At 41.2% G+C, this 27,765-nt stretch overlaps 1 protein-coding gene across 1 annotated transcript; it reads right to left on the minus strand.

The window, feature by feature from the left end:
- Window positions 1–6,497: 6,497 nt before the first annotated feature.
- On the minus strand, window positions 6,498–21,475 carry LOC139415238 (zinc finger protein 135-like). Its single transcript, XM_071163176.1, has 3 exons — window positions 21,152–21,475; window positions 11,478–12,354; window positions 6,498–10,952 (listed from the first exon to the last, which is right to left on the minus strand). Exons 2-3 carry the CDS (start codon window positions 11,731–11,733, stop codon window positions 10,069–10,071), a joined length of 1,140 nt encoding a protein of 379 aa, XP_071019277.1. The 5' UTR covers window positions 11,734–12,354; window positions 21,152–21,475; the 3' UTR covers window positions 6,498–10,068.
- Window positions 21,476–27,765: the final 6,290 nt, after the last annotated feature.

A 27,765-nucleotide genomic window follows, 5' to 3' on the forward strand; every position in this document is an offset into this window, starting at 1 on the left:
CTTGACCACTTGGCGAATGTATTGGGTATGACATAAAAAAACAGCCTTCATTGAGAGGGGAGGCTATGCTTGGTTTTTAATCAAATTAAACCAAATTTGGGGGAAAAACACTTGTTTTGTATGATTCAAAATTCGAGGTTTAAGGCACAAAAAGCACAAAAAAAAGCAAAAAGCACAGCTCTTGTTCCATGTGCGTCAAGGCTGGCTGCGCTTCCGCTGTCAAAATCCATGCCATAACCAACCGTCTTACCACTAAGACCAGCATTCAGTTGCTCTTAAATATCCCCACCAGGCCCATACTGGAAATTGGCACTTTGGCGCACTTTTAAGGACACACTTCGGATATTACCACCTCAGCGCAAGCGAGCTCATATAATACAGTCAAATTACCAATCTTGGCTCTAGGGTTTGAAAATACACTGAACAAAAATATAAACGCAACATGTAAAGTGTTGGTCCCATGTTTCACGAGATGAAATAAATGATCACAGAAATGTTCCATATGCACAAAAATCGTATATCTCTCAAATTGTGTGCACACATTTGTTTACATCCCTGTTAGTGAGCATTTCTAATTTCTCCTATATTAAGAAGCTGATTAAACAGCATGACCATTGAACAAGTGCTTCATGTGCTGGGGACAATAAAAGGCCACTCTAAATGTGCCGTTTTGTCACACAACACAACGCCACATATTTCTCAAGTTTTGAGAGAGCGTGTAATTGGTATTTCTGACTGCTGAAATGTCCACCAGAGCTGATGCGAGAATTGAATGTTAATTTCTCTACCATCATGCCGCTTCAATGTAGTTTAAACATTTGGCAGTACGTCCAACTGGCCTCACAACTGCAGACCGCACGTAACCACACCAGCTCAGGAGCGCCACATTCAGCTTCTTCATCTGCGTGATTGTCTGAGACCAGCCATCCATACAGCTGATGAAACTGTGGATTTGTACAACCGAACCATTTCTGCACAAACTGTCAGAAACTGTCTCAGGGAAACTCATCTTCGTGCTTGTCGTCCTCACCAGGGACGACAAGTGGGCAAATGCTGGCCACTGGCTCGCTGAAAAGTGCACTTCACGGATTAATCCCGGTTTAAACTGTAAACGGCAGATAACAGACATCATGTACAGTTGAAGTCAGAAGTTTACATACACCTTAGCCAAATACATTTAAACTCATTTTTTCACAATTCCTGACATTTAATCCTAGTAAAAATTCCCGGTCAATTAGGATCACCACTTTATTTTAAGAATGTGAAATGTCAGAATAATAGTTGAGAAAATAATTTATTTTAGCTTTTATTTCTTTCATCACATTCCCAGTGGGTCAGAAGTTTAAATAGACTCAATTAGTATTTGGTAGCATTGACTTTAAATGGTTTAACTTGGGTCAAACGTTTCAGGTAGCCCTCCACAAGCTTCCCACAATAAATTGGGTGAATTTTGGCCCATTCCTCCTGACAGAGCTGGTGTAACTGAGTCAGGGTTGTATAGGCCTCCTTGCTCACACAAGCATTTCAGTTCTGCCCATACATTTTCTATAGGATTGAAGTCAGGGCTTTGTGATGGCCACTCCAACACCTTGACTTTGTTGTCTGTAAGTCATTTTTCCACAACTTTGAAAGTATGCTTGGGGTCATTGTCCATTTGGAAGACCCATTTGCTGCCAAACTTTAACTTTCTGACTGATGTCTTGAGATATTGCTTCAATATATCCACATAATTTTTCATTCTCATGATGCTATCTATTTTGTGAAGTGCACCAGTTCCTCCTGCAGCAAAGCACCCCCACAACATGATGCCGTCACCCCCGTGCTTCATGGTTGGGATGGTGTTCTTTGGCTTGCAAGCCTCCCCCTTGTTCTTTCAAACATAACGATGGTCATTATGGCCAAACAGTTCTATTCTTGTTTCATCAGAACAGAGGACATTGCTCCAAAAAGTACAATCTTTGTCCCCATGTGCAGTTGCAAACCGTAGTCTGGCTTTTTTATGGCGGTTTTGGAGCAGTGGCTTCTTCCTTGCTGAGCAGCCTTTCAGGTTATGTCGATATAGGACTCATTTTACTGTGGATATAGATACTTTTGAACCTGTTTCCTCCAGCATCTTCACAAGGTCCTTTGCTTTTGTTCTGGGATTGATTTCCACTTTTCGCACCAAAGTACGTTCATCTCTAGGAGACAGAACGCGTCTCCCTCCTGAGTGGTATGACAGCTGCGTGGTCCCATGGTGTTTATACTTGCGTACTATTGTTTGTACAGATGAATGTGGTACCTTCAGGTGTTTGGAAATTGCTCCCAAGGATGAACCAGACTTGTGGAGGTCTACAATTTTTCTTCTGAGTTCTTGGCTGATTTATTTTTATCTTCCCATGATGTCAAGCAAAGAGGCACTGAGTTTGTAGGTAGGCCTTGAAATACATCCACAGGTACACCCCCAATTGACTCAAATGATGTCAATTAGCCTATCAGAATCTATATCAGAAGCCATGACATCATTTGGAATTTTCCAAGCTGTTTAAAGGCACAGTCAACTTAGTGTATGTAAACTTCTGACCCACTGGAGTTGTGATACAGTGAATTATAAGTGAAATAATTTGTCTGTAAATAATTGTTGGAAAAATGACTTGTGTCATGCAAAAAGAAGATGTCTTAACCGACTTTCCAAAACTATAGTTTGTTAACAAGAAATTTGCGGAGTGGTTGAAAAACAGGTTTTAATGACTCCAACCTAATTGTATGTAAACTTCCAACTTCAACTGTATGACATGGTGTGGGCGAGCGGTTTGCTAATGTCCTTGTTGTGAACAGTGCCCCATGGTCGAGGTGGGGTTATGTTATGGGAATGCATAACCTACGGACAACGAACACAATTGCATTTTATCAATGCCAATTTGAATGCACAGAGATACCGTGACAAGATCCTGAGGCCCATTGTCGTGCCATTCATCTGCCACCACCACCTCATGTTCCAGCATGATAATGCATGGCCCCATGTCGCAAGGATCCGTACACAATTCCTGGAAGCTAAAAATGTCCCAGTTCTTCCATGGCCTGCATACTCACCAGCCATGTCACCCATTGAGCAAGTTTGGGATGCTCTGGATCGACGTGTACAACAGCGTGTTCCAGTTCCGCCAATATAATGCAACTTTGCACAGCCATTGAAGAGGAGTGGGACAACAGTCTACTGGCCACAATCAACAGTTTGATCTATGGAAAGGAGATGTGCCGCGCTGCATGAGGCAAATGGTGGGAACAAGGGAGAGCTCGTTTTGTAAAAGTTTGTTGTTCTGAAAGTACAGTATATTGGAACATTTCTTAGTGGCTAGCTAACTTTTTAGTTTGGATCCCATGATGTATTTGGCAACAGCTGATGGGACTGCTAGTCTCTGTCCAGTGATCCTGCTGTCCGAGGCCAGGTCTGAATAGCTATTTGGCGTAGCAGCTAGCCTATCAAGCTAGCTGGGTTTTCTTGAAGGTTTGAAACCAGCACGCGACGCGGTTAGCCATTGTAGCTGGGACTCCCTTTGACCTGTCCTGTCTGGAACTGTGAGGAGTAACAGCGTAACATATGTTGCTAGCAACCATGACAAAAGCCGGTGGGAGTACCGTTGAGGACAGTGATGTCTCTCACACATAAAGGATCTTTTAAACAAACAAAAAGAGTTCTACAAGAAGTTGTTACAACAACAAGAAAATAGCTTCAAGTGTTTTGTCCAAATACTGGTGGATTCAACTAATACAAGAATGGAAGACCTGACCAGATAGGTCCAGGACCTGAAGAACAGTTTGCAGTTTGGGGAGTTGAAACAGGAAAGCAAGATGGCAGCAATCTGTAAGTCATTGAGAGAGGACATCAGTTCTTTGTGTGAATCCATGATAACAATGATGGAGAAATCAGATTATCGAGGGACAATCCAGGCGGAACAACATGGTTGTGGACTGAGTTGAAGAATCTCCACAAGAGACCTGGACGGAGTCTGAGGACAAAGTGAGGGAAATGATCTCTGAGAAACTGAAGATGGACCACAGGAAGATTGAGGTGGAGCACGCCCACAGGACTGGAAAACCCACCACCCAGGTGACAGGCCCAGACTGATAGTGGTCACGGTCCTGAGGTTCAAGGACAAGGTAGCTGTTATGGAAAGATCCAAGAACCTGAAAGGAACGTATATCTTCCTCAATAAGGACAGTCCTGAAGCTGTGCGCCAGAAGAGGAAGTAACTTATCCCAATCATGTAAGCTACCAGAGTGCGTGGGGACATTGCTTACATCCGCTATGACAGGCTCATTGTCCACCCTCCCTCCCAGAAGCCTGGAAGGGATGAGAGCCAAGCCTATGGGTTCGTAGCTTCAACCCCGCAGCACACACACACACCAATTTATTAATGGACTGCTGAATGTATATCTTTTTTTTTATCTTGCTTTGTTTGCTCTTTTTAGTATTATGTCAATTTCTGATAAGCTACCCAGGAAAGTGCTGAAAATAGCCAATTTTAATATATGTAGCCTTAGCAATCAGATAACATTCATCTATTAGCCACTTCTAATACTCAGATAATTAATTTGATGATACAGCAGTAGCAATACAAGGATATAACATCTATAGAATAGACAGAAATGCTTATGGGGAGGTGTTGCTGTATATATTCCGAGCCATATCCCTGTAATGCTTGGAGAAGATCTTATGTCAAGTGTTATTGAAGTGTTGTGGATTGTAGGTTCACTTGGCACATTTAAAGCATTTTCTTTTGGGATGTTGCTATAGATCACCAAGTGCTAACAGTCAGTATCTAAATAATGTGTGTAAAATGCTTGATAGCGTATGTGATGTCAACAGAGGTCTACTTCCTGGGGGACCTGAATATTGACTGGTTTTCATCAAGCTGTCCACTCAAGAGGAAGCTTCTCACTGTAACCAGTGCCTGTAATCTGGTTCAGGTTATTAATCAACCTACCAGGGTGTTCAATTCCATCTTTCATAGAATTCGATGGCTTATTCATCACAAAATCATGTGATGTTGCCAATTATTTCAATGATTACTTCTTTGGTAAAGTGGGCAAACTTAGGCAGGAAATTCCAACAACGTGAGCCATCGTATTCATGCATAAAAAAAACAAATAATGAAAGAAAAGCATTGCAAGTTTGGAAAATGTTTCAAACTTATCATTATCGATCAATAATGACAAACCTTCTGGCATTTGACAGCTTAGATGGAAATCAACTGAGGATGGTAGCTGACTCTACAGCCACTCCTATCTGTCATATCTTTAATCTGAGCCTAGAGGAAAGTCTTTGCCCTCAGGCCTGGAGGGAAGCCAAAGTCATTCCGCTACTCAAGAGTAGTAAAGCTGCCTTTACTGGTTCTAACAGCTGACCTATAAGCTTGCTGCCAGCTCTTAGCAAACTGTTGGGAAAAAATTGTGTTTGACCAAATACAATGCTATTTCTCTGTAAACAAATTAACAACAGACTTTTATGAGAAGGGCACTAAATATGTACTGCACTGACACAAATGACTAATGATTGGTTGAAAGTAATTTATAATAAGATTGTGGGAGCTGTACTATTAGATTTCAGTGCAGCCTTTGATATTATTGACCATAACATGTTGTTGAAAAGGGTTTTCTTTAATGAAGCTTCTCTAATGTCAAACATGTAAAGTATGGTGTACCGCAGGGCAGCTCTGTAGGCCCTCTACTCTTTTCTATTTTTACCAATGACCTGCCACTGGCATTAAACAAAGTATGTGTGTTCATGTATGCTGATGATTCAACCATATATGCATCAGCAACCACAGCTGATGAAGTCACTGAAACTCTTAAAGAGTTGCAATCTGTTTTGGAATGGGTGGCCAGTAATAAACTGGTCCTGAACATCTCTAAAACTAAAAGCATTGTATTTGGTACAAATCATTCCCTAAGTTTTCAACCTTAGCTGAATAAGGTAATGAATGGTGGTGGTCAACATGTTGAGGAAACTAAATTACTTGGCATTACCTTAGATTGTAAACTGTCATGGTCAAAACATAGATTTGATGGTTGTAAAGATGGGGAAAGGTCTGTCTGTAATAAAGATATGCTCTGCCTTTTTGACACCACACTCCAAAAAGAAAGTTCTGCAGGCTCTAGTTTTGTCTTATCTTGATTATTGTCCAGTTGTGTGGTCGAGTGCTGCAAGGAAAGACCTAGTTAAACTGCAGCTGGCCCAGAACAGAGCGGCACATTTTGCTCTTCATTGTAATCAGAGGGCTGATATAAATACTATGCATACCAGTCTCTCTTGGCTAAGAGTTGAGGAGAGACTGACTGCATCACTTCTTATTTTTTATAAGAAACATTGTGTTGAAAATCCCAAATTGTTTGCATAGTCAACTTACAAACAGCTCTGACACACACACTTACCCCACCAGGCATGCCACCAGGGGTCTTTTCACAATCCTCAAATACAGAACAAATTCAAGAAAGCGTACAGTATTATATAGAGACATTATTGCATGGAATGACATTCCATCTTGTATTGCTCAAATAAACAACAAAACTGGTTTAAAAAAACAGATAAAAAAAAATAAAAATAAAGCAACACCTCACAGCACAACACCTCTCCCCTATTTGACCTAGATAGTTTGTGTGTATGTATTGATGTGTAGGCTACATGTGCCTTTAAAAATAAAATGTATGTAGTTCTGTCCTTGTCTATTAATGTTCTGTATTATGTCATGTTTCATGTGGATCCCAGGAAGAGTAGCTGCTGCTTTTGCAACAGCTAATGGGGATCCTAATAAAATACCAAATACACCACATGCTGACTGGTTTTCTGATCTACGCCCCTACCTTCTATTCCCAGTCATGTGAAATACATTGATTACGGCCTAATTTATTTATTTCAATTGACTGATTTCCTTATAGGAACTGTGACTCAGTAAAATCTTTGAAACCGTTGCATTCTGTGTTTATATTTATGTTCAGTGTAGAAGAGCACCGGCTTTAACAGGTTGAAATTGCAAATGAGCATACGTTTGACAATTGCGCTGGTTTAAGGTCAGCTGAAAATAGAGCCTTAATACTTTCCTACAACTTCCAATCTCCTTTCTTCCTTTTTATCACTTCCCTTTTATCATTTTCAAAAAAAACTTTTCAAGCATGTTTTTAATGAATAGAATCAATAAGAGAACCTGATCAGTAACATCTGTGCTGATTACATTGATATATTTATTTATTTGTGCGATAATGCCTAACTTGTATCTTGGACAAAGTTGCTTGCAGTTCTGATCCATCTGTTGAGGTGAATACATTTTACAATAACAATGTTGACAGGATTTTGCTTGGTTTTACACGGCTGGAAAAATAATATATACAACCACATTAGTAAGATCATATGAATAAAATACAGTATAGCATCATCAATAAGCAATTACATGCAGTGAGCATTGAACTTCAGTCTGCTTACTTAGTGCAGTCCAATATTAGAAAAGTGGGATTAGTGAAAGGGTGCACACCCAATGTAGTTTCTCCCCCAAGTTGTGCACTTGTTCACTCCCCCCTCAAAGATTTAGTGCCATTGGATTGGTGTATGCACTGGCTTGAGGGAGTTCCCAACACATTCCCTATGTGCGTTTGTAACCAAGTGGCAGGTGGAAATTTACCACATACCACTGGGGAAAATCATAGATATATAGAGGACTCATCTTTGTATCTGTGCTATTGTAGCAACTGGGTGGCGGTCGAAGGCACTGCATCTCAGTGCTAGAGGCGTCACTACAGACACCCTGGATCGAAACCAGGTTGTATCACAACCGGCTGTGATTGGGAGTCCCATAGGGCGGTGCACAATTGGCCCAGCGTCATCCGGGTTTTGCCAGTGTAGGCCCTAAATAAGAATTTGTTCTTAACTTGACAGCATAGGCAGTGCAAAACGTGATTTTCCTGTGTTTTATATTTTTTTCTACACTATGAGGTTGGAATAATACTGTGAAATTGTGATTATGCCATTTTAGCGTAAGAGCTGTTTGAAAAGACAGCCTAAAATATCTGCCTGCTTTGGTGGGATGGAGTTTTGGCCTGCCTGGTGACATCAATAGGTGGTAAATTAGTTAATAGACCAATAAGAAAGAGAGTTCCAAACCTCTACCAATAACAGCTAGTTTTCCCCTCCTAGACAGTCCTAGCAACATTCAATGCTTGAGAAATTGCTCTTTGCTAAGAAGTTATTTTTGTTTATAGACAGTAAGGTACTTCATTGCTAACCAGAAATGTAATATTTAGATAAAAACGTCTGCATTGGACCTTTCAATGCAACAACACATTATTTATAAAAATACATCTACTAATATGGTTTTTGAGCACTAATTTGTTAACAAGCATGATAGCTGTACTGTTAGTTTATGGTTTACCCAGCTTGTTGGGCATTAGCCAATCAATGTTTCTCAACGAGTTCAAAGCATGCGAATGCATCCAACTGGTATTTACGACTGCAAAAGTGGGAAATTCCCACCTCCCACTTGGTTACAAACACAGCATAACACCAGGGGTGAGTTCAGTTCGCTTCAAAGTTTGCTAAGTTGTGTGATGGTTTCTATTGAATGACACGTTACCCCAAAACAGTGCGCACCCATCTTCAACAGCCTTTGAGGTATGTTTACTCCTGTTTGGTGGGTGTGGTTAGGTGTTGCCTGATCAATATTGGTGTGATCATCGGAAAATCATGCAGCAAACCATATGGGATCTGCTCTCTGGGCCACCATAGTCACACGGGTTCATTGCAACAAACAAGCAACAAACTACGCACTCATCACTGTGCTAACACTGGTTTCCTTAAAACAATACTTCTGGGAGATTACACGGCGCTCTGAGCTAAAATAACAACCAAATAAACTAACAGACCAACTGATATGTTGTTACAGCCCGCATGATACTAGACAATGAAAATGGTAATTGTCTGCGTTCACTACTTCCATCCCAATGAAGTAATATTTGCATATTTTTTATTTTACCTTTATTTTACTAGGTAAGTCAGTTAAGAACAAGTTCTTATTTTCAATGACTGCCTAGGAACAGTGTGTTAACTGCCTTGTTCAGGGGCAGAATGACAGATTTGTACCTTGTCAGCTCGGGGATTCGATCTTGCAACCTTTCAGTTACCAGTACAAAGCTCTAACCACTAGGCTATGCTGCCGCCCCAGCGGTTAAAGTGATATGGATTGTGGCAACACGTGAGACAATTTAAATATCAATATAAAATGAAGCACTTTAATTAAATTAAGATAACGACTTCCAAATAGAATACAATAATTTTTTTATAAAATTGCCTACAATACTGTTTCAAATGTGTATCCTACAGTTCAGGAAAATGTTCTTCACCTCTCTTGATGGAAAAAAAATGCCATATTTTATTTAGACAAGTTAAATCATTAATGGATTACATAAATTGGAAATAAATGTATCCTACACCATGATTTTTCCAATCATAAAATGTGTAGGGTAGGCTACACTGCCATAGAAGATTTGCTGTGGAAAACAAGGAAATTAAATACTTTACTTGAGTTGTATGTAATGATTGTCAAATTGATTAAAATCACCTTGAATCTGCAAAAAAAATAAAAATAACAGGATTCAATTGTTCTGATGATAATACCCAACAGAGGGCAAAATAGTCTTAAAATCAGAACTAAGAGTAAAGCCCAACATCCACTTTAGGGAGAGGTAATGGTGTCCAATAATGGTTGCAATTGAGATCAGCTGTGTAGGTGATTTTAGCGCCAATTATTGGTTTAACTAAAGATCAGCTGGCGATAATCTGGTGGCCATCGATGGTTGCAAATGGCTTAAAGTTTTTAAGTGCCGTTTCCATTGAATTCAAGGTTGCTCACCATTCTGTGGTACTGAATGCAAACCAGTCCATTCCTTTTAAATCTGTAAGGAGTGTGCAAGTGAACATTTCAGGGAGAAAATGAAATTGGGACTAAGAGTTTTGTTTGAACATGACAAAGCATTTAAGGCACAATCTATAGTTTCAAATGTAGGCTATCAATCCCAATCAGAGACAACCAGTTCAATAATTTACTTTCTGAAATGTGCTGTCATTGCGAGTGACGTTGACTCTTTGTGAGTCCTCTGGTGTGCTTTTAACGAGGGGGCTGAGGAGTAACTTTTCCCACACTGGGAGCAGGGGTAAGGCTTTTCTAGTTCATGTGTGCCCTGGTGTTGAGTTAATTGTCCCTTTTGGGTGAAACTCTTCCCGCATTGAGAACATTGGTACGGTTTCTCTCCAGTGTGCATGAGCTGGTGTCTCTTCAGTGCCACCGAAAGAGAGAAATTCTTCCCGCAGAGCAAGCACTGGTACGGTTTCTCCCCAGTGTGTGTGCGCTGGTGTTTCTTTAAAGTCCCCTGGAGGGAGAAACTCCTCCCACAGTCAGAGCAAGTGTAAGGTTTCTCCCCAGTGTGTACGGTCTGATGACGTGTCAAGTGGTGTATATGAGTGAAACTTTTCTCACAGTTGGTGCACTGGAAAGGCTTTTCATTGCTGTGCGTGCTCTGGTGTCTTTTTAGGTTGGTAGATGAAGAGAAACTCTTCCCACAGTCAGAGCACAGGAAAGGCCTCTCACCGGAGTGTGTGAGCTGATGTTTCTTCAAATTGATTCTCTGAGAGAAACTCTTCCCGCACTCACCGCAACTGAACGGTTTCTCCTGCGTGTGCGTGCGCTGGTGGCTGTTGAAGTGTCCCAATTGTATGAAACGTTTCCCGCATTTGGAGCAGTGGTAAGGTCTCTCTCCGCTGTGCGTCCGCATGTGCTGCTTCAAGTTTCCGGACTCTGAAAATGTTTTGCCACACTGGGAACAGCAGTGAGGTTTCTCCACAGGAGCTCGCCAGTCCAGTTCCTGTATCAAACTTTTTCCACTCTTCGAGCCCCATTTAGTCTCGGTGCTGGGGCTAGGCCTCTCTGCTGTGAGGATGAGAATCATTTTGTAAACAAGTAAAAAATTTAGCATCAGCATAAAATAACATATTTGCTAGAAGGCGTTATAACAACCGTTGTCAGCTCCCTACCACTTCTCCCTTTTCCAGTTAGCATTTTTAGCAGCTGAAGCAAGTACAGAATTTTTCTAGCAATAAAGTAACTTTTTTCAAATCTAATGCAGACACATTCTTCAGAAAGGGATACTGGCCATAATAGGAGTTGGATAGGAGTGTTTGGCGTTGAAATGTTCTGAATTAAATTGAATGGAGCTCTATGGCAATACTGACTCAACAAAATCATGTCAATATAAGAGAACTAAATACAAAAAGTCTGCCTTGGGGGAATCAACAGCCAAGTTGTGTTTAGAATCATGCTAAATTGTATTTTGAGTGGAACATCCCCTCAAATGAAGAACGTCATAATGACTTTTTAAACAACACTTCCAGTCCTACTGAAGAGTTGAAATGTCGTTTTCAAGACATCGCTTAGGACTACTTGTGCAATTCTTACCTCCACCCTCCTCAATTTTCACTGTGATAACCTCGTCCTCTTCTTCTTTCACTGTTGAAACCTCTTCCTCTTCTTTTTTAAATGTGAAAGTCAACACCTCTTCCTTCACTGTGAAAGCTTCCTCCTCCTCCTTCACTGTGAATGCCTCCTTGTCCTTCATTGTGAAATCCTCCACCTGCACCTCTTCCTCCTCCTCTTTGACGTAAACATTCAGCCCCAGTGTCCCACTGCAATCATCCATCTTCTCTGAAGCCATACTAAAACCCTGCAGGGCTTATGCCTGTACAGCTGGGCTCAATACCTGGAGGGCTGCTGCAGTGTCTGCTGGGTCATGTTCAGTAGGCACGCAATGGAAGACAGTGACCGAAACAGAGTGAAATGTTGTTTAATAAGCTTGTTTGTGTTTCCTATTTTAAAATGTTTTTCTACAGTATGCGCTAATGAACACGATTCAGGTATTCCTTTTTCCCTTTTAGTCAGTGTCTAATTTAGAACAAGGGCCCTGTTCAGCTGCAACATTACCGTATGCTCAGATAGACAAAACTTTTCTGTCATCTAGAAATGGGAATCGTCTAGAACCTATTCATTCCATTTCTATCTGTAAAGTTCAGGATGTTGCACATTAACTAATATAGTACATCACTGGTGTACGTTGGCCTCAAATCAATAACATTGGCTGATCAGTTAAGTGCAATGGAGAAAGGAAAACCCACAGACACTGCAGCTGCCATCAAGGACTGGTGTGACACCCGTGCAGGGCAGCCTACTCTGTCCATTGTTTGGTTCCAGTCTGGACGTTTCGGGAATGCATCAGACCACTATATAGGTTGCACCAGCAATTAAAACTCCCCCTGATGCACTGGACAGTGGACACCACCTAGGCAGAAGACATAACAGTTGGCATTGTTTATCAGAGTGTAAGCAAAGCAAGCAAAGACATTTCAAGATATTGGACACTGTTCTGGCCGTCACTATTTACCACAGCCACAAATGGCTAAACCCCACCTATTTCTACAATTAATATTCAATTGATTTGAAACCTAACCCTAAACTTAGGTGCCAAGCTTATGGTCTCTGATTCAGTGGGATTGGGTTAAATGCGGAAGACACATTTCGGTTGAATGCATTCAGTTGTGCAACTGACTAGGTATCGCCCTTTCCTTTAACCACACTGCTAAATCAAATTTAAAAAACACACTGCTAACCTTGACTAACCCTAACCTTAAATGAAGACCAAAAAGGTGAAAAAAATGTTAGGAACTTTTACAATATAGTGGCTGTGGTAACTAGTTACAACCCTTTGTTCCCCCTAGTTTAACTTCCAGGCGTGACAAAGCTCACAAGCTAGGCTACATTATCAAGCACTGTTGCAATAACATCAATGTTTTGTTTCACCCTTTCCCTTTTTCCTGTGTTTTTCTGCGTTAAAGTTCCCCAGTTTTCACCCCATACAGTAGGTGGTGGCATGTACCTAAAACCTTTGTTTGGGGACCACCATAATAGAGCCCCACAGTGGAGTTGTCATAATACCCACAAAACCTAGCGGTCAAAACAGGGAAATGGTTCCAATCGGGATTTTCTGGCATTCATTTTTTCCATAGGGGATTTTAGAAACACTTAAAATAAGGACTGTTTAGTGTAGGCATACCCTGGCATGACGTTTTGATAACCATGTAAATCTCTCTCAGACAAGGTACTTTTTATCAATATATTCAGCTCTATTTACTCCAAATTTGAAAATGCTACTTAGCATCAAAGTAGACATCATGCAAGACTACAAATCCCTGCAAGCTCCTGTAAGTCATCTCTGACAACTTTGCTAACAGGTAGTGTCAATTTAAAACTTACGTAAGACAGTTCACAGAATTGTCAATTCAAAGAAATGTAGCTAATCTATTCATTACTACATTTAGCTAACATTAGATAGTTAATCCAGAGATTCTTACCTTTGTCCTGATTCGGCAGTCTTATCTAGATCATCATGCCATTTGAAGTTGTTTATGATAGCTACATTAGCAGATAAATATAATTTCCTTTTTGAGTGTTAAATACAGCCGAATATGTTAATGAAAGTCAACTGTGTAAATCTCTCTAGGACAAGGTATCTAAACGTCACGCCAGGGTAAGCCTACATGGAACACAGCCCTTATTTTAAGTGTTTCTAAAAACCACTATGGGGAAAAATGAATGGCAGAAAAACTATTGGAAACCATTTCCATGTTTTACCGCTAGGTTTTATGGGTATTATGTCTCATACTGTGGTACTCTATACTATAGAAGACAGTGATTCTAAGGACTAGAACACAGAAGTTGAAACAATGTCGGACGGAATGGAAGACCTAGTTATCCATTTTATTTTGAACAGAAAAGTAGTTTGATTTAGTTTTGTTTATTTATTTTGGTAGTTTGTATGAATACATGAACCCACATTGGTTCAGTTTTTTGGGAATCCTGTTTCCATCCCGGACAGTAGGTGCAGGCATGCACACTAAAGTGTGAATGCTAATATACCATAACAAGAAGCAGCTAGCTAGCTACAACGAGAGGATGAGAAGGATAAAAGGTTTCCGGAGTGGAGGAATATGGTCATATTCAAAATACAAGAACCATTTGCTATTACAGCAGATGAAGGAGTGGAAAGAGCGTGGAGAAGGAAAGGAGCCGAGTGTAGAGGGAAGCGGTGTGGTGAGAAAGATTGGCGTCAAAGTACAAAAAAAGGGGGAAAAAAAACATACTTTCGGTAGCTTAGAAAACAAACCTGATTAGAGTGAGGAGGAATTACCTGCGGTGGCATATACGGGGAAGACCGCCGAGTTCAAGCCTCATCAGGATAATGACTAGGATGATTCTGATGCTGGCTCAGTGGAAGTGAGATTTTTTGAGAGAATGGATCCTTGCCTTCTGGCTGAGCCATGGGGTGTCAGGGTGGGTGGAGAAGAGGTTGGGGAATGTTGAAATCGGTGAAAGTAACTCGAAGTAGACTTGTGATTATTATTATTTTTGTTATTATATTTTTTTCTACCCCTTTTTCGTGGTACCAATTGGTAGTTACAGTCTTGTCTCATCGCTGCAACTCCCGTACGGACTCGGGAGAGGCGAATGTTGAGAGCCATGCGTCCTCCGAAAAACAACCAAACCAGGCCACACGGCTTGTTGAAACAATGCATACTTAAACCGGAAGCCAGCCGCACCAATGTGTTGGAGGTAACACAGTACACCTGGCGACCGTGTCAGCGTGCACTGCGCCAGGCCAGCCACAGGAGTTACTAGTGCGTGATGGGACAAGGACATCCCTGCTGGCCAAACCCCCCCTGAACCCAGATGACACTGGGCCAATTGTGCACCACCCCATGACTCAAACCCAGAATCTCGTGTCATAGCTAGCACTGCCTTAGACCACTGCGCCACTCGGGAGGCCGACTTGTGATTATTTTTTGTGTGTCTTCCATCCAGAGGGAGCGGGCACGTGGTGTGGAGCACCACGTGCCTCGGAACAAGACCGGTGACATGCTTTGCTCTCCTGAACAGGGCGGCTTTGAAAGACATGATAACTGGAGTGGCGTTAAGTGTTGAGGAGGACCAGCTGATGATTGTACTGATAAGTAGGACACGTGACATCCCGACAACTTTGAGAAAGAAATACTATAGCGAAGGTGCCTTGAGATGGCTATGCATATTCATGACGAGGCTAGTAGCATAGCATCTTTCCATTGAACACAGGCGGTTGATGTCAACACCCCTCATCGAATATTCAAAAAAGTATTAAAATAACGAAATGTATCCATCAATCCAAAGAGGAAGAGGTGGGAGCTTGACAGCCCACCATTCCGCTTTGTGGACAACGAATCCCATTGTTAGAGTGGAGACATACAGTACCAGTCAAAAGTTTGGACACACGTACTCATTCTTTATTTTTACTATTTTCTACATCGTAGAATAGTGAAGACATCAAAATGATGAAATAACACAAATGCAATCATGTAGTAACCAAAAAAAAAAAGTGTTAAACAAATCCAAATAAATAATATATATTTTATAAATTTACATTCTTCAAAGTTGCCACCCTTGATGACAGCTTTGCACATTCTTGGCATTCTCTCAACCAGATTCACCAGGATTACATTTCGAACAGTCTTGAAGGAGTTCCCACATATGCTGAGCACTTGTTGGCTGCTTTTCCTTCACTCTGTGGTCCAACTCATCTCAAACCATCTCAATTGGGTTGAGGTCAGGTGATTGTCATCTGATGCAGCACTCCATCACTCTCCTTCTTGGTCAAATAGCCCTTACACAGCCTGGAGGTGTGTTGGGTCATTGTCCTGTTGAAAAACAAATGATAGTCCTACTAAGCAAAAACCAGATGGATGGCGTATCGCTGCAGAATGACGTGGAAGTCATGCTGGTTTTGTGTGCCTTGAATTCTAAATAGAATCGCTGCAACGATATATGCAACGCAGGACACGCTAGATAAACTAGTAATATCATCAACCATGTGTAGTTAACTAGTGATTATGATTGATTGATTGTTTTTAATAAGATAAGCTTAATGCTAGCTAGAAACGTACCTTGGCTTCTACTGCATTCACGTAACAGGCAGGCTCCTCGTGGAGTGCAATGAGAGGCAGGTGATTAGAGCGTTGGACTAGTTAACTGTAAGGTTGCAAGATTGAATCCCCAGGGCTGACAAGGTAAAAATCTGTTGTTCTGCCCCTGAACAAGGCAGTTAACCCACCCGTTCCTAGGTGGTCATTGAAAACAAGAATGTGTTCTTAACTGACTTGCCTAGTTAAATAAAGGCGTTTAAAAAAATAAATAGGCAAAATCGGTGTCCAAAAATACAGATTTCCGATTGTTAAGAAAACATGAAATCGGCCCTAATTAATCGGCCATTCCGATTATTCGGTCGACCTCTAGTCCAAAGGACAGATTTCCACAAGTCTAAAGTCCATTGCTTGTGTTTCTTGGCCCAAGCAAGTCTCTTCTTATTATTGGTGCCCTTTGGTAGTGGTTTCTTTGCAGCAATACGACCAGGAAGGCCTGATTCATGCAGTTTCCTCTGAGACGTGTCTGTTACTTGAACTCTGAAGCATTTATTTGGGCTACAATTTCTGAGGCTGGTAACTCTAATGAACTTGTCCTCTTGCAGGAGAGGTAACTCTGGGTCTTCCTTTCCTGTGGCGGTCCTCATGAGAACCAGTTTCATCATAGCCCTTGATGGTTTTTGCGACTGCACTAGAAGAAACTTTCAACGTTCTTGACATTTTCCGGATTGACTGACCTTCATGTCTTAAAGTAATGATAACTGTTGTTTCTTTGCTTATTTGAGCTGTTCTTGCAAAAATATGGACTTGGTCTTTTATCAAATAAGGTTATCTTCTGTACACCACCCCTACCTTGTCACAATACAACTGATTGGCTCAAACACATTTAGAAGGGAAGAAATTCCACAAATTACAAGGCACACCTGTTAATTGAAATGTATTCCAGGTGAGTACCTAATGAAGCTGGTTGAGAGAATGCCAAGAGTGTGCAAAGCTGTCAAGGCAATAAGGTAGCTACTTTGAAGAATCTCAAATATAAATATATTTTGATTTGATTGACACTTTTTTGGTTACTACATGATTCCAGTGTGTTTTTTCATAGTGTTGAGGTCTTCACTATTCCTCTACAATGTAGAAAATAGTAAAAATAAAGAAAAACCCTTGAATGAGTAGGTGTGTCCAAACTTTTGACTGGTACTGTAGGTATATCCAAATCTCTGATGAGCTTGAATTTGGCAGGTCGTGTAATGGTGGAAGGGGATGCAATGTTTGATTCTGTTGGCGCGAGTTAAATTGGTAAGAATAACTGAACGATGTTAATAAATAAGAATGAAGCTAAAAAAGCTGAAGTTAGAATTGAATTGCAGTTTCTGGTTGGAGTACGTTTCATGAATAAGGATTTTTATTTGGGAGACCCGTTTGCAGTTACGAAGAGAGTGAAGGAAGAATTGTGAAAGGTGGAGTTGGTCAGATTGACCAGGAGCAGTATGTTGGTGTTTCATGTGTATCGAATAAGCAAAAGGAGAAAGCTCTGTGGCTCTATAAACTTTCAATGTACGAAGTGGAGAGTTATGATTTTTAGAGTAAGGCACCGAAGAAAGGTGTCATATCTGGTGTCTCACTGGATCGAGGCTTCATGGTTTAGGGACAACATGCCAGGAATAGTTGGGGCACGTTGATTAACACACACTGTGAATGGAAAGGAGGAAAGGCTTTCTGTACTGTATATGAAGTTGTATACGTACAAAAACCAATACAATATAATTTTTCAAGTAAGGCCATGTGTCAAGTATTTGCAGACGGAATATCAGTTTGAGTCTGAGGATGCACGATGCTGCAATTGTGATGGGAATCATGTTCCAGAGAAGGAGGTCAAAGTAGTAAGGATCAAGGCTGTCGAGTAGGTCTCCTATGCGGAGGCAGTGAAAATTGTTGAAGGAGAGAGTAGACGTGAAAGAGACGTGGAGAAGTCAGAGATAGCCAGACTTGTAAATGGGATAAGGAACAGAAGTTGTGTTTATGAGAAACGCCATCAGTGTGTGCTTTGCAAGCAATGTAGAGGATGAAGGCGCGGCAAGAGCGAGGTGAACGGATAGACATGGTTATGGACAGTGAGGAAGGAGAGGCGAGTGTAGTGGGAAGATGTGTGTTGAGGAAGAATGGTGTCAGACATGATAAAGAAGAATCTGGAACAGTAGGAGTGGAATTTTGGGAGAAAGTGGATCCCTTGCCTTTTGGCAGATCCATTTGTGGTTTCATGGTGGGTGAGAAAGGATTTGAGTGAAGTTGAATCCGTGAAGGTAACCTGCAGTGGACTTGTGATATTTGTTTGTGTTTCTTCTGACTAGAGGGCGAAGGCACTCCGTGTCACACAACTTGGGTCTAGATCTGTTTCTTGCTTTGCTCTTAGGAACAGGGCACCATTGAAAGGAGTGATTTATGGGGTAGCGTCATGTGGGGAGGTGGTACAATTGAAGTTGAAAATTCTTGTTGTTTGTGATGCCCACTGTTTGGTACGACGCAGACCCGGTGGGGAGCATGGTGAAACAGTCATTGTCAGTCCTTTTAAGTTGAGTCTCTACCAGACAAAGTCATATTAGGATATATCAGTTATACTGTTAGTGCGTTTGTGACGAATCCACTGAGGTGTTTCAGGTGTAACGTTTATGGCCATCTTGCAGCAGTGTGTAGGAGGGAGATGTGGGAAGTGTGCTGGAGGGCATGGGACAGACAATTGTGTAGTTTAGGTGGATAAAGTTGCGTCAATTATAGGGGTGCTCATGTTGCTGGGGATCGGAAGTGTCCGGCGCAAGACAGGCAGATTTATGTGGACAGAGTCAAAGTAGTGCAGAGGGTGTCGCATGCGGAGGTTGGATCAAGGGTGAGGGATCCTGAGAGGACCCCTGTGAGTAGTAGATCTGTGCCTGTACAGAGGGATAGGGTAAGTAGTGAGTTATGCTTCAGTAAGCTTGGCTTCTTAGATGTCATAGCAATGGTTAGCAACTGTATCGCAGAAATGGAGCGTAAATCACAGAAAATATATGTGGTGGCAGCTGCAGAGAAGTATTTGGGTATTTGAGATTTGACTTCAGAAGTGTTACGGGGTGTGTTGAGGGGTGGTGTCCCATCCTCCCAGGCTGTTGGCATGGGCAGGAGCAGATAGGGTCAAAGTAGTGGAATGGGGTAGTGGGTTTTTAATCAGCGTAGGTGGCAACTGCAGAGAAGTACATGGGTGTATGAGATTTTACTGCAGAAGAGTTAATGTGGTAAACATGGTATGTGGTAAATAGTGGTAAATAGTGGTAAACACACTACATGACCAAAAATAGGTGGACACCTGCTCGTCAAACATCTCATTCCAAAATCATGGGCATTAATATGGAGTTGGTCCCCCCCTTTGCTACTATAACAGCCTCTACTCTTCTGGGAAGGCGTTCCACTAGATGTTGGAACATTGCTGCGGGGACTTCCAATCAGCCACAAGACCATTAGTGAGGTCGGGCACTAATGTTGGGCAATTAGGCCTGGCTGAGGTCAGGGCTCTGTGAAGGCCAGTCAAGTTCTTCCACACCAATCTCGATAAACCATTTCTGTACGGACCTCGCTGTACGGACCTCGCTTTGTCGTTCTGAAACAGGAAGGGGCCTTCCCCAAACGGTTGCCACAAAGTTGGAAGCACAGAATCGTCTAGAATGTCATTGTATGCTGTACTATTAAGATTTCCCTTCACTAGAACTAAAGGGCCTAGCCCAAACCATGAAGAACAGCCCCAGACCATTATTCCTCCTCCACCAAACTTTACAGTTGTCACTATGCATTCAGGCCGGTAGTGTTCTCTTGGCATCTGCCAAACCCAGATTCGTCCGTCGGACTGCCAGATGGTGAAGCGTGATTCATTTACTCCAGAGAAAGCATTTCCACTGCTCCAGAGTCAAATGACTGCGAGCTTTACAACATTCCAGCTGATGCTTGGCATGGCGAATGGCGATTTTAGGCTTGTGTGCTGCTGCTCGGCCATGGAAACCCATTTCATGAAGCTCCCAGGGAGCAGTTATTGGGCTGACATTGCTTCCAGAGGCACTTTGGAACTCAGTAGTGAGTGCTACAACAGAGGACAGATTTTTATGCACTATGCGCTTCAACACTTGGTGGTCACGTTCAGTGCGCTTGTGTGGCCTACCACTTCGCGGCTGAGCCGTTGTTGCACCTAGACGTTTCCACTCCACAATAACAACAGTTACAGCTGAACGAGGCAGCTCTAGCAGGACAGAAATTTGATGAACTAACTTGTTGGAAAGGTGGCATCCTATGACGATGCCACGTTGAAAGTCACTGAGCTCTTCAGTAAGGCCATTCTACTGACACTGTTTGTCTATGGAGATTGCATGGCTGTGTGCTCGATTTTATACACCTGTCAGCAACGGGTGTGGCTGAAATAGCCGAATCCAATTTGAAAGGGTGACCACATACTTTTGTATATATAGTGTAGGTGTTAAGATTAGTTGGTGGTGCATTTTTTTCCTTCTCCTTTTAGGAACAGGAATAATGAAGAGATTTTCATGTAGGCAGGCCGTAACTGGCCTCACACTTCAGTACAGTAGGTGGCAGTGTATGCACTATGAAGATGGATACGATCCACCAACCCAATCCCAAAGAAGAAGAAAAAACAGCAAATATAATACTTGGCCTATGCAGTGGTAGTGGAGGGTAAAAACACTTTACTCACCTTTTTATTTTGCGGAACAGTTTACACACCTTTTGCGGAAAAATGCATTAAAAGTACAGCAAGTGTTACTGTTTCACCGCGACCGACAAATCAGAGTTTACCACCTATTAGTTATTTACCGCTACACTACATCGGGCCTATATTGATTTCCAAAACGAATAAAACATCGATATCAAGCTAACAAATCTAACGTTAGCTAGTTAGTTAGCTAAATAACTCGTCTAGCAGGGACACAATCATATCGTTTACTATCCAATTTAACCGCATTTACCATTGAGTTAGCTAGCAACAGTTCATGTTTCTAGCTAGCTAACGTTAGCAAGCTAGCCAAGTAACGTTAGCTAGCTTGCTAAATTGTTAACGTTACACAAGTAAAACTACTCACAAATGAAGGAAACGTTACTTACTTGAGCAAACAAACTTTGCATTCCAATCTACTACATGAACAGATAACTAAAAATGCTCAAATATCTACTGAATGGGTGTCGCTAATATAAAGAATAGTGAGGAGGAGCTCCGCGGAACCTTAGTGTCCGGAAGTAATTTAGCCATTCATTGTAGTCATTGCGATTTGTGCAGTTGCTATTTTCTCGTGCCAATTAAGTCGTTACATTCCTGGATTACGCATTATATGAATAAAGGCCGATTTAATGAACAAATAAGAGAGTCCGTTGAAAAAAGGTTAAGGATACATGACTGTGTACATATATGGTTGTGTTGGCAAAATCCCTAAATATGCCATCGAGCCAAGCGGGGAGAGGCTGCCCGTTGTCCCAGTTACAAGACGAGTCAGATAAATTCAGCCAGTGCTTAGGAGGTGCCAGAACAAAAAGTGTGCACGCACGAGAGAAAAATAATAAACTCAATAACAAAGCATTGTATGCATGTCATCGCATTTGAGCCTGTGTGGACTTTGTGATTTTAACAGAAGTACCGTGAATTTTGGTTAGTCTTGTTCATCCAAAACATATTTTGTTTTGGGGGATATTTTACTAATCCCGTACAGTAGGTGGCGGCAATACACCGAGTGTAGTCTGCCAATAAACCAAAAAATATATGTAAGAATAAATAGCTCATTGTACGTGCATATTGCAGTAGGGCGTAACAGAAGTTGTACACATGGGGAAACATTTTTAGTAGCCTTCGGTCAGGGAGAAATATGGCCTATATTATACAATGATGCTTCGTTTTACATGACTAGAGACTTTGGCAGAATCTTTAATATTGCACAAATGATTGAAATAACAGGCTACTCTGACACTGACAAACTGAGAATCTGAGATCAATAAAAACGACCTCGTCTTGAATGTCGTCAGCATGCTGTTCACTTAAAGATTTGCCGCTCGTTTCCAACTGTAGGCTATGCAATCCACAGCTAGGCAATTTTTAATTTTTTTAAGCTAATGATCCTCTGTGGCTAAATTATAGGTCTTCTCATGGTGTAGTAGGCTATTCTGAATTGTTACATTTCTTTCTGAACAGTCAGCAGTAATTATATAACTTTGGCAAATGTATTCAATTTATCAGGGGTGCTGCAGCTCCTCCAGAACCCCAAATAATGCTAATTTAATCGTTCTCCTATTTGTTTAAAATGCAGTGGTAAACATTGGATTCATGGTGATTTACATGTCTTAGTCTTGTACCCTTAAACCTTTTAAAACTGACTATAGTATTTCTTGATTAAATTGGACTTTATTTATATAATGAGTAATCCAGTAATGTCACGAGTTAATTGACACACGAATACTCTAGAAAATAGCAACTCTACAGATCCAATTAATACAATGAATATCTAAATTACTTCCACTCCACAGCACTCTATTTCCAAATGTTCGGCGGTGATAAAAACGACTTTATATTGAAGGAGTGCCTTTGATTCCACGGCCTGCACATGCGTAGTTCGGCCCGTGACGTCCGTTAGACGCGAAGACTTGTTCTTGTGCATGAGCTTAGCTAGCCAACATCGCTTACAAGTGTGATTGGGGATTTCGATTGGAGAATCAGTTTTAGCCTATCTATCAGCTTTAGCCTACTGTACTGTCTTTGGTGGTACCTTCACCTAATTGCGTTTTCAAACCTGTCTTTTATACTGGATAGCTAGTAGCCAATAGCTAGCTTTTGGGAAAGAAAATTCCACAGGCTTTTGGAACGAAAGAACAGTTTAATAGTATTGTTTTTATTTAACAAAAATGTGTTAGTTTGTCACTTTCATGAGGTTGGAGTGATAATATGTTCAACAGCTTAAGCCATTGGCTCGAACCTAGATTGTTCCTTTAGATTTCGAGAAAATTAACATCTAAAGAAAAGTGGTTGATTTCTAAAACCCCAAACCCCGCCCTGATTGCTGCAGTCCTAACACGTTATGTTTGCCCCTCAGCCCTCTTTCTAACCACTTTCTCCCGGGAAACCCAGTCAAAACCGGATGCAGTTTGATTTTTACATTTATTTGTTTATTAACAACAAATCAATACATAAAGCACACGAGGGAACACAAGCATACATAGATGACAAACAATGGACAATCGAGCTAGGGGGTACAATATCACATTACAATTACACAAGGACCTTAATAAGGGACATACATATACTTACAATTCTAACAGCTTTTTTGTTAGTAGAGTACCTAACTGTCTTAAAATGCAGTTATTATTATATATTTTTGTAGGGTAAGATAATGTTTTTTTGTTTGTAAATTTACATTTCTGTATATGAAATTTGGCCAAAAGAATAATGCAATTAATTACATAAAAATGTTTCAGCTTATTTCTATCATATGTAAAGAATCCAAGCAGTACATCTCTCCACAATAGTGTAAAATCTTCATAAATGTGTTCAATTATAAATCTAATGATGTCTTGCCACAGTTTTCTTACATGAATACAATGCCAAAAAAGATGCAACACTGTTTCTGGGCAGTCATTACAAAAGGAGCCATTTGAGTTGATGTTTTCCTTAAACTTCTTCATTTAGTGGTTGGCAGGATAATATTTATGAATAATTTTAAAGGAAACTTCCTTAATTTTTTTAACAAGTAGGTAGGTATGTGTGTGGCAACATCCACACTTTTTTCCAACATATATTATCAATAAATCCATTCCAATAAGGCTTGACATAAGGTATAGATAGATACAACATCCTGCTGAAACAAGGTTCGTATCGCTCTGTTGTTGAATGGACCAAAAGAGAAACAAATCTTTCCTACTGATGAGTCAACAGGGTCAATAGAAGGTAGGCTCTGAGGGTCAGGTCTTGACACATTCCTGAATAACAGAGCAACACCTGAGGGAATGGCATCTAAAACAATTGCAAAATATTTAGGTGTTACAGGGACCTTGTAAAGTGATAAGAATTCCTTATAACTGAGTAAAAGACCCTCTGCATTTACCAGTTGGCTCATCAATAGGATATTATTTCGGAACCAATATTCTAAAAACAAAGAAGTATTTTTATACAATATATCCCGATTATTCCATATATAATATCTGTGTGGAGAAACATTGTGTTTATAAATTAAGGACCATGACAAGAAAACCTGCCGATGAAAAGCAGAAAGTTTCACTGGAATTTTGTCAATATTATAATTGCAAAACAACCTGAAGTTAAGGCCACCAAAAGTAGAGAAGACACGATGAGGAATAAAATTCCAGATAGAAGTGGGTCTTCTTAGGAATTGTTTTATCCAATTGATCTTAAAAGTATTATTTAAAGTAGTAAAGTCCAGAAAATTCAGTCCACCTTTCTCATAAGTGTTCATTACAACAGTTTTTCTAATGTAATGGGTACGGTTTCTCAAAAGAAAGTTGAAAAGCATCTGGTCTATCTCCTTGCTTATTTTACTGTCAAGATATAAAGAGAGAGTGCCATATGTTAGTCTATAGATACCTTCGGCCTTGGTTATTAGGACTCTACCTTTTAAAGATAAGTCCCTCTGTAGCCATTGATTTAGCTTCTTCTGGGTATTTTTAATAATAGGGTTAAAATGTTGATCCTTTGTAATGGTTATGCCTAAATATGTAAGTTCTTACCATAATATGAAGTTGTCACACAATCTTTGACAGCTATGACTTCACAGTTATTAATGTTAAGATATAGACCAGACGCTTTGGAAAAGGATTGTATCACATTGATCGATATGGGAATTTGGTTAGCGTCTTTCAGAAAAAGTGTAGTATCATCAGCCTTATAATAATTTCTTTACCACCTATGGAAATACCTTGTACAGGACTATTATTTTAAGAATTTGCAAGAAGTTGGGTGATTAATAAAAACAGGTACGGGGAGATAGGACAACCTTGCCTAAATCCTCTCTTTAACTCAAATCTAGGTGAGGTGCCATATTTCAATTTGATAGAGCTGTTTCCATTTGCACAGTCTTTAGCCTTACAGAAAAAATCCCCAAAGCCAAGTCTCTCAAGGGAGTGGAAGAGAAACTGATGCTCTACTGTGTCAAATGCTTTATAAAAATCTAAAAATAATATGAAGCTATCCTCAGTTATTAGGTCTGAGTAGTCAAGTATGTCTAATACTAGTCTGACATTGTTAGAAATATGTATGTTCCTCATGAAGCCAGACTGTGTTTCATCAATGATTGCATCCAGCATCCAGTCCAATTATTTTTGCAAGTAGTAAGGCTAATGTCTTACAGTCATTATTAAGGAGATAAATTGGACGCCAGTTATCGATGAGCAGCACTTCTTTTTTAGGCTTAGTCAGGAAAGCAAAGGCCAGCTTCTTCAGGCCAGCTTCTTCAGGCAGAAATTTGCATCCTTTAGCTCATCCTGTAGCTTTAACTCCAAAAAGTTCTGGGACATTGTGAAGTCCATGGAGAACAAGAGCACCTCCTCCCAGCTGCCCACTGCACTGAGGCTAGGTAACACGGTCACCACCGATAAATCCATGATTATCGAAAACTTCAACAAGCATTTCTCAACGGCTGGCCATGCCTTCCTCCTGGCTACTCCAACCTCGGCCAACAGCTCCGCCCCCCCCCCGCAGCTACTCGCCCAAGCCTCTCCAGGTTCTCCTTTACCCAAATCCAGATAGCAGATGTTCTGAAAGAGCTGCAAAACCTGGACCCGTACAAATCAGCTGGGCTTGACAATCTGGACCCTCTATTTCTGAAACTATCCGCCGCCATTGTCGCAACCCCTATTACCAGCCTGTTCAACCTCTCTTTCATATCGTCTGAGATCCCCAAGGATTGGAAAGCTGCCGCAGTCATCCCCCTCTTCAAAGGGGGAGACACCCTGGACCCAAACTGTTACAGACCTATATCCATCCTACCCTGCCTATCTAAGGTCTTCGAAAGCCAAGTCAACAAACAAGTCATTGACCATCTCGAATCCCACCGTACCTTCTCCGCTGTGCAATCTGGTTTCCGAGCCGGTCACGGGTGCACCTCAGCCACGCTCAAGTTACTAAACGATATCATAACCGCCATCGATAAAAGACAGTACTGTGCAGCCGTCTTCATTGACCTTGCCAAGGCTTTAGACTCTGTCAATCACCATATTCTTATCGGCAGACTCAGTAGCCTCGGTTTTTCTGATGACTGCCTTGCCTGTTTCACCAACTACTTTGCAGACAGAGTTCAGTGTGTCAAATCGGAGGGCATGCTGTCCGGTCCTCTGGCAGTCTCAATGGGGGTGCCACAGGGTTCAATTCTCGGGCCGACTCTTTTCTCTGTGTATATCAATGATGTTGCTCTTGCTGCGGGCAATTCCCTGATCCACCTCTACGCAGACGACACCATTCTATATACTTCCGGCCCGTCCTTGGACACTGTGCTATCTAACCTCCAAACGAGCTTCAATGCCATACAACACTCCTTCCGTGGCCTCCAACTGCTCTTAAACGCTAGTAAAACCAAATGCATGCTTTTCAACCGTTCGCTGCCTGCACCCACACGCCCGACTAGCATCACCACCCTGGATGGTTCCGACCTAGAATATGTGGACTATAAGTACCTAGGTGTCTGGCTAGACTGTAAACTCTCCTTCCAGACTCATATCAAACATCTCCAATCTAAAATAAAATCTAGAGTCGGCTTTCTATTCCGCAACAAAGCCTCCTTCACTCACGCCGCCAATCTTACCCTAGTAAAACTGACTATCCTAACGATCCTCGACTTCGGCGATGTCATCTACAAAATAGCTTCCAACACTCTACTCAGCAAACTGGATGCAGTTTATCACAGTGCCATCCGTTTTGTTACTAAAGCACCTTATACCACCCACCACTGCGACCTGTATGCTCTAGTCGGCTGGCCCTCGCTACATATTCGTCGCCAGACCCACTGGCTCCAGGTCATCTACAAGTCCATGCTAGGTAAAGCTCCGCCTTATCTCAGTTCACTGGTCACGATGGCAACACCCACCCGTAGCACGCGCTCCAGCAGGTGTATCTCACGGATCATCCCTAAAGCTAACACCTCATTTGGCCGCCTTTCGTTCCAGTTCTCTGCTGCCTGTGACTGGAACGAATTGCAAAAATCGCTGAAGTTGGAGACTTTTATCTCCCTCACCAACTTCAAACATCTGCTATCTGAGCAGCTAACCGATCGCTGCAGCTGTACATAGTCTATCGGTAAATAGCCCACCAATTTTACCTACCTCATCCCCATACTGTTTATATTTATTTACTTTTCTGCTTTTTTGCACACCAATATCTCTACCTGTACATGACCATCTGATCATTTATCACTCCAGTGTTAATCTGCAAAATTGTAATTATTCGCCTACCTCCTCATGCCTTTTGCACACAATGTATATAGACTCTTTTTTTCTACTGTGTTATTGACTTGTTAATTGTTTACTCCATGTGTAACTCTGTGTTGTCTGTTCACACTGCTATGCTTTATCTTGGCCAGGCTGCAGTTGCAAATTAGAACTTGTTCTCAACTAGCCTACCTGGTTAAATAAAGGTTCAATAAAAATATCAAAAAATCAGTGTTATTAACCCCTGACTCATTGTAGGAGGGAGAACATTGTTTTTAATACTCTCTAAAAAACATTTCAAATAG

This window comes from Oncorhynchus clarkii, chromosome 8 (assembly GCF_045791955.1).
Source record: "Oncorhynchus clarkii lewisi isolate Uvic-CL-2024 chromosome 8, UVic_Ocla_1.0, whole genome shotgun sequence".
Classification (NCBI taxonomy): Eukaryota; Metazoa; Chordata; class Actinopteri; order Salmoniformes; family Salmonidae; genus Oncorhynchus; species Oncorhynchus clarkii.

Coding starts and splice junctions, on each gene's coding strand:
- LOC139415238 (XM_071163176.1), bottom strand. CDS start 11,733: ATGGCTTCAGAGAAGATGGATGATTGCAGTGGGACACTGGGGCTGAAT. Junction 10,953..11,477: donor GAAAATTGAGGAGGGTGGAG/GTAAGAATTGCA, acceptor TCATCCTCACAG/CAGAGAGGCCTAGCCCCAGC.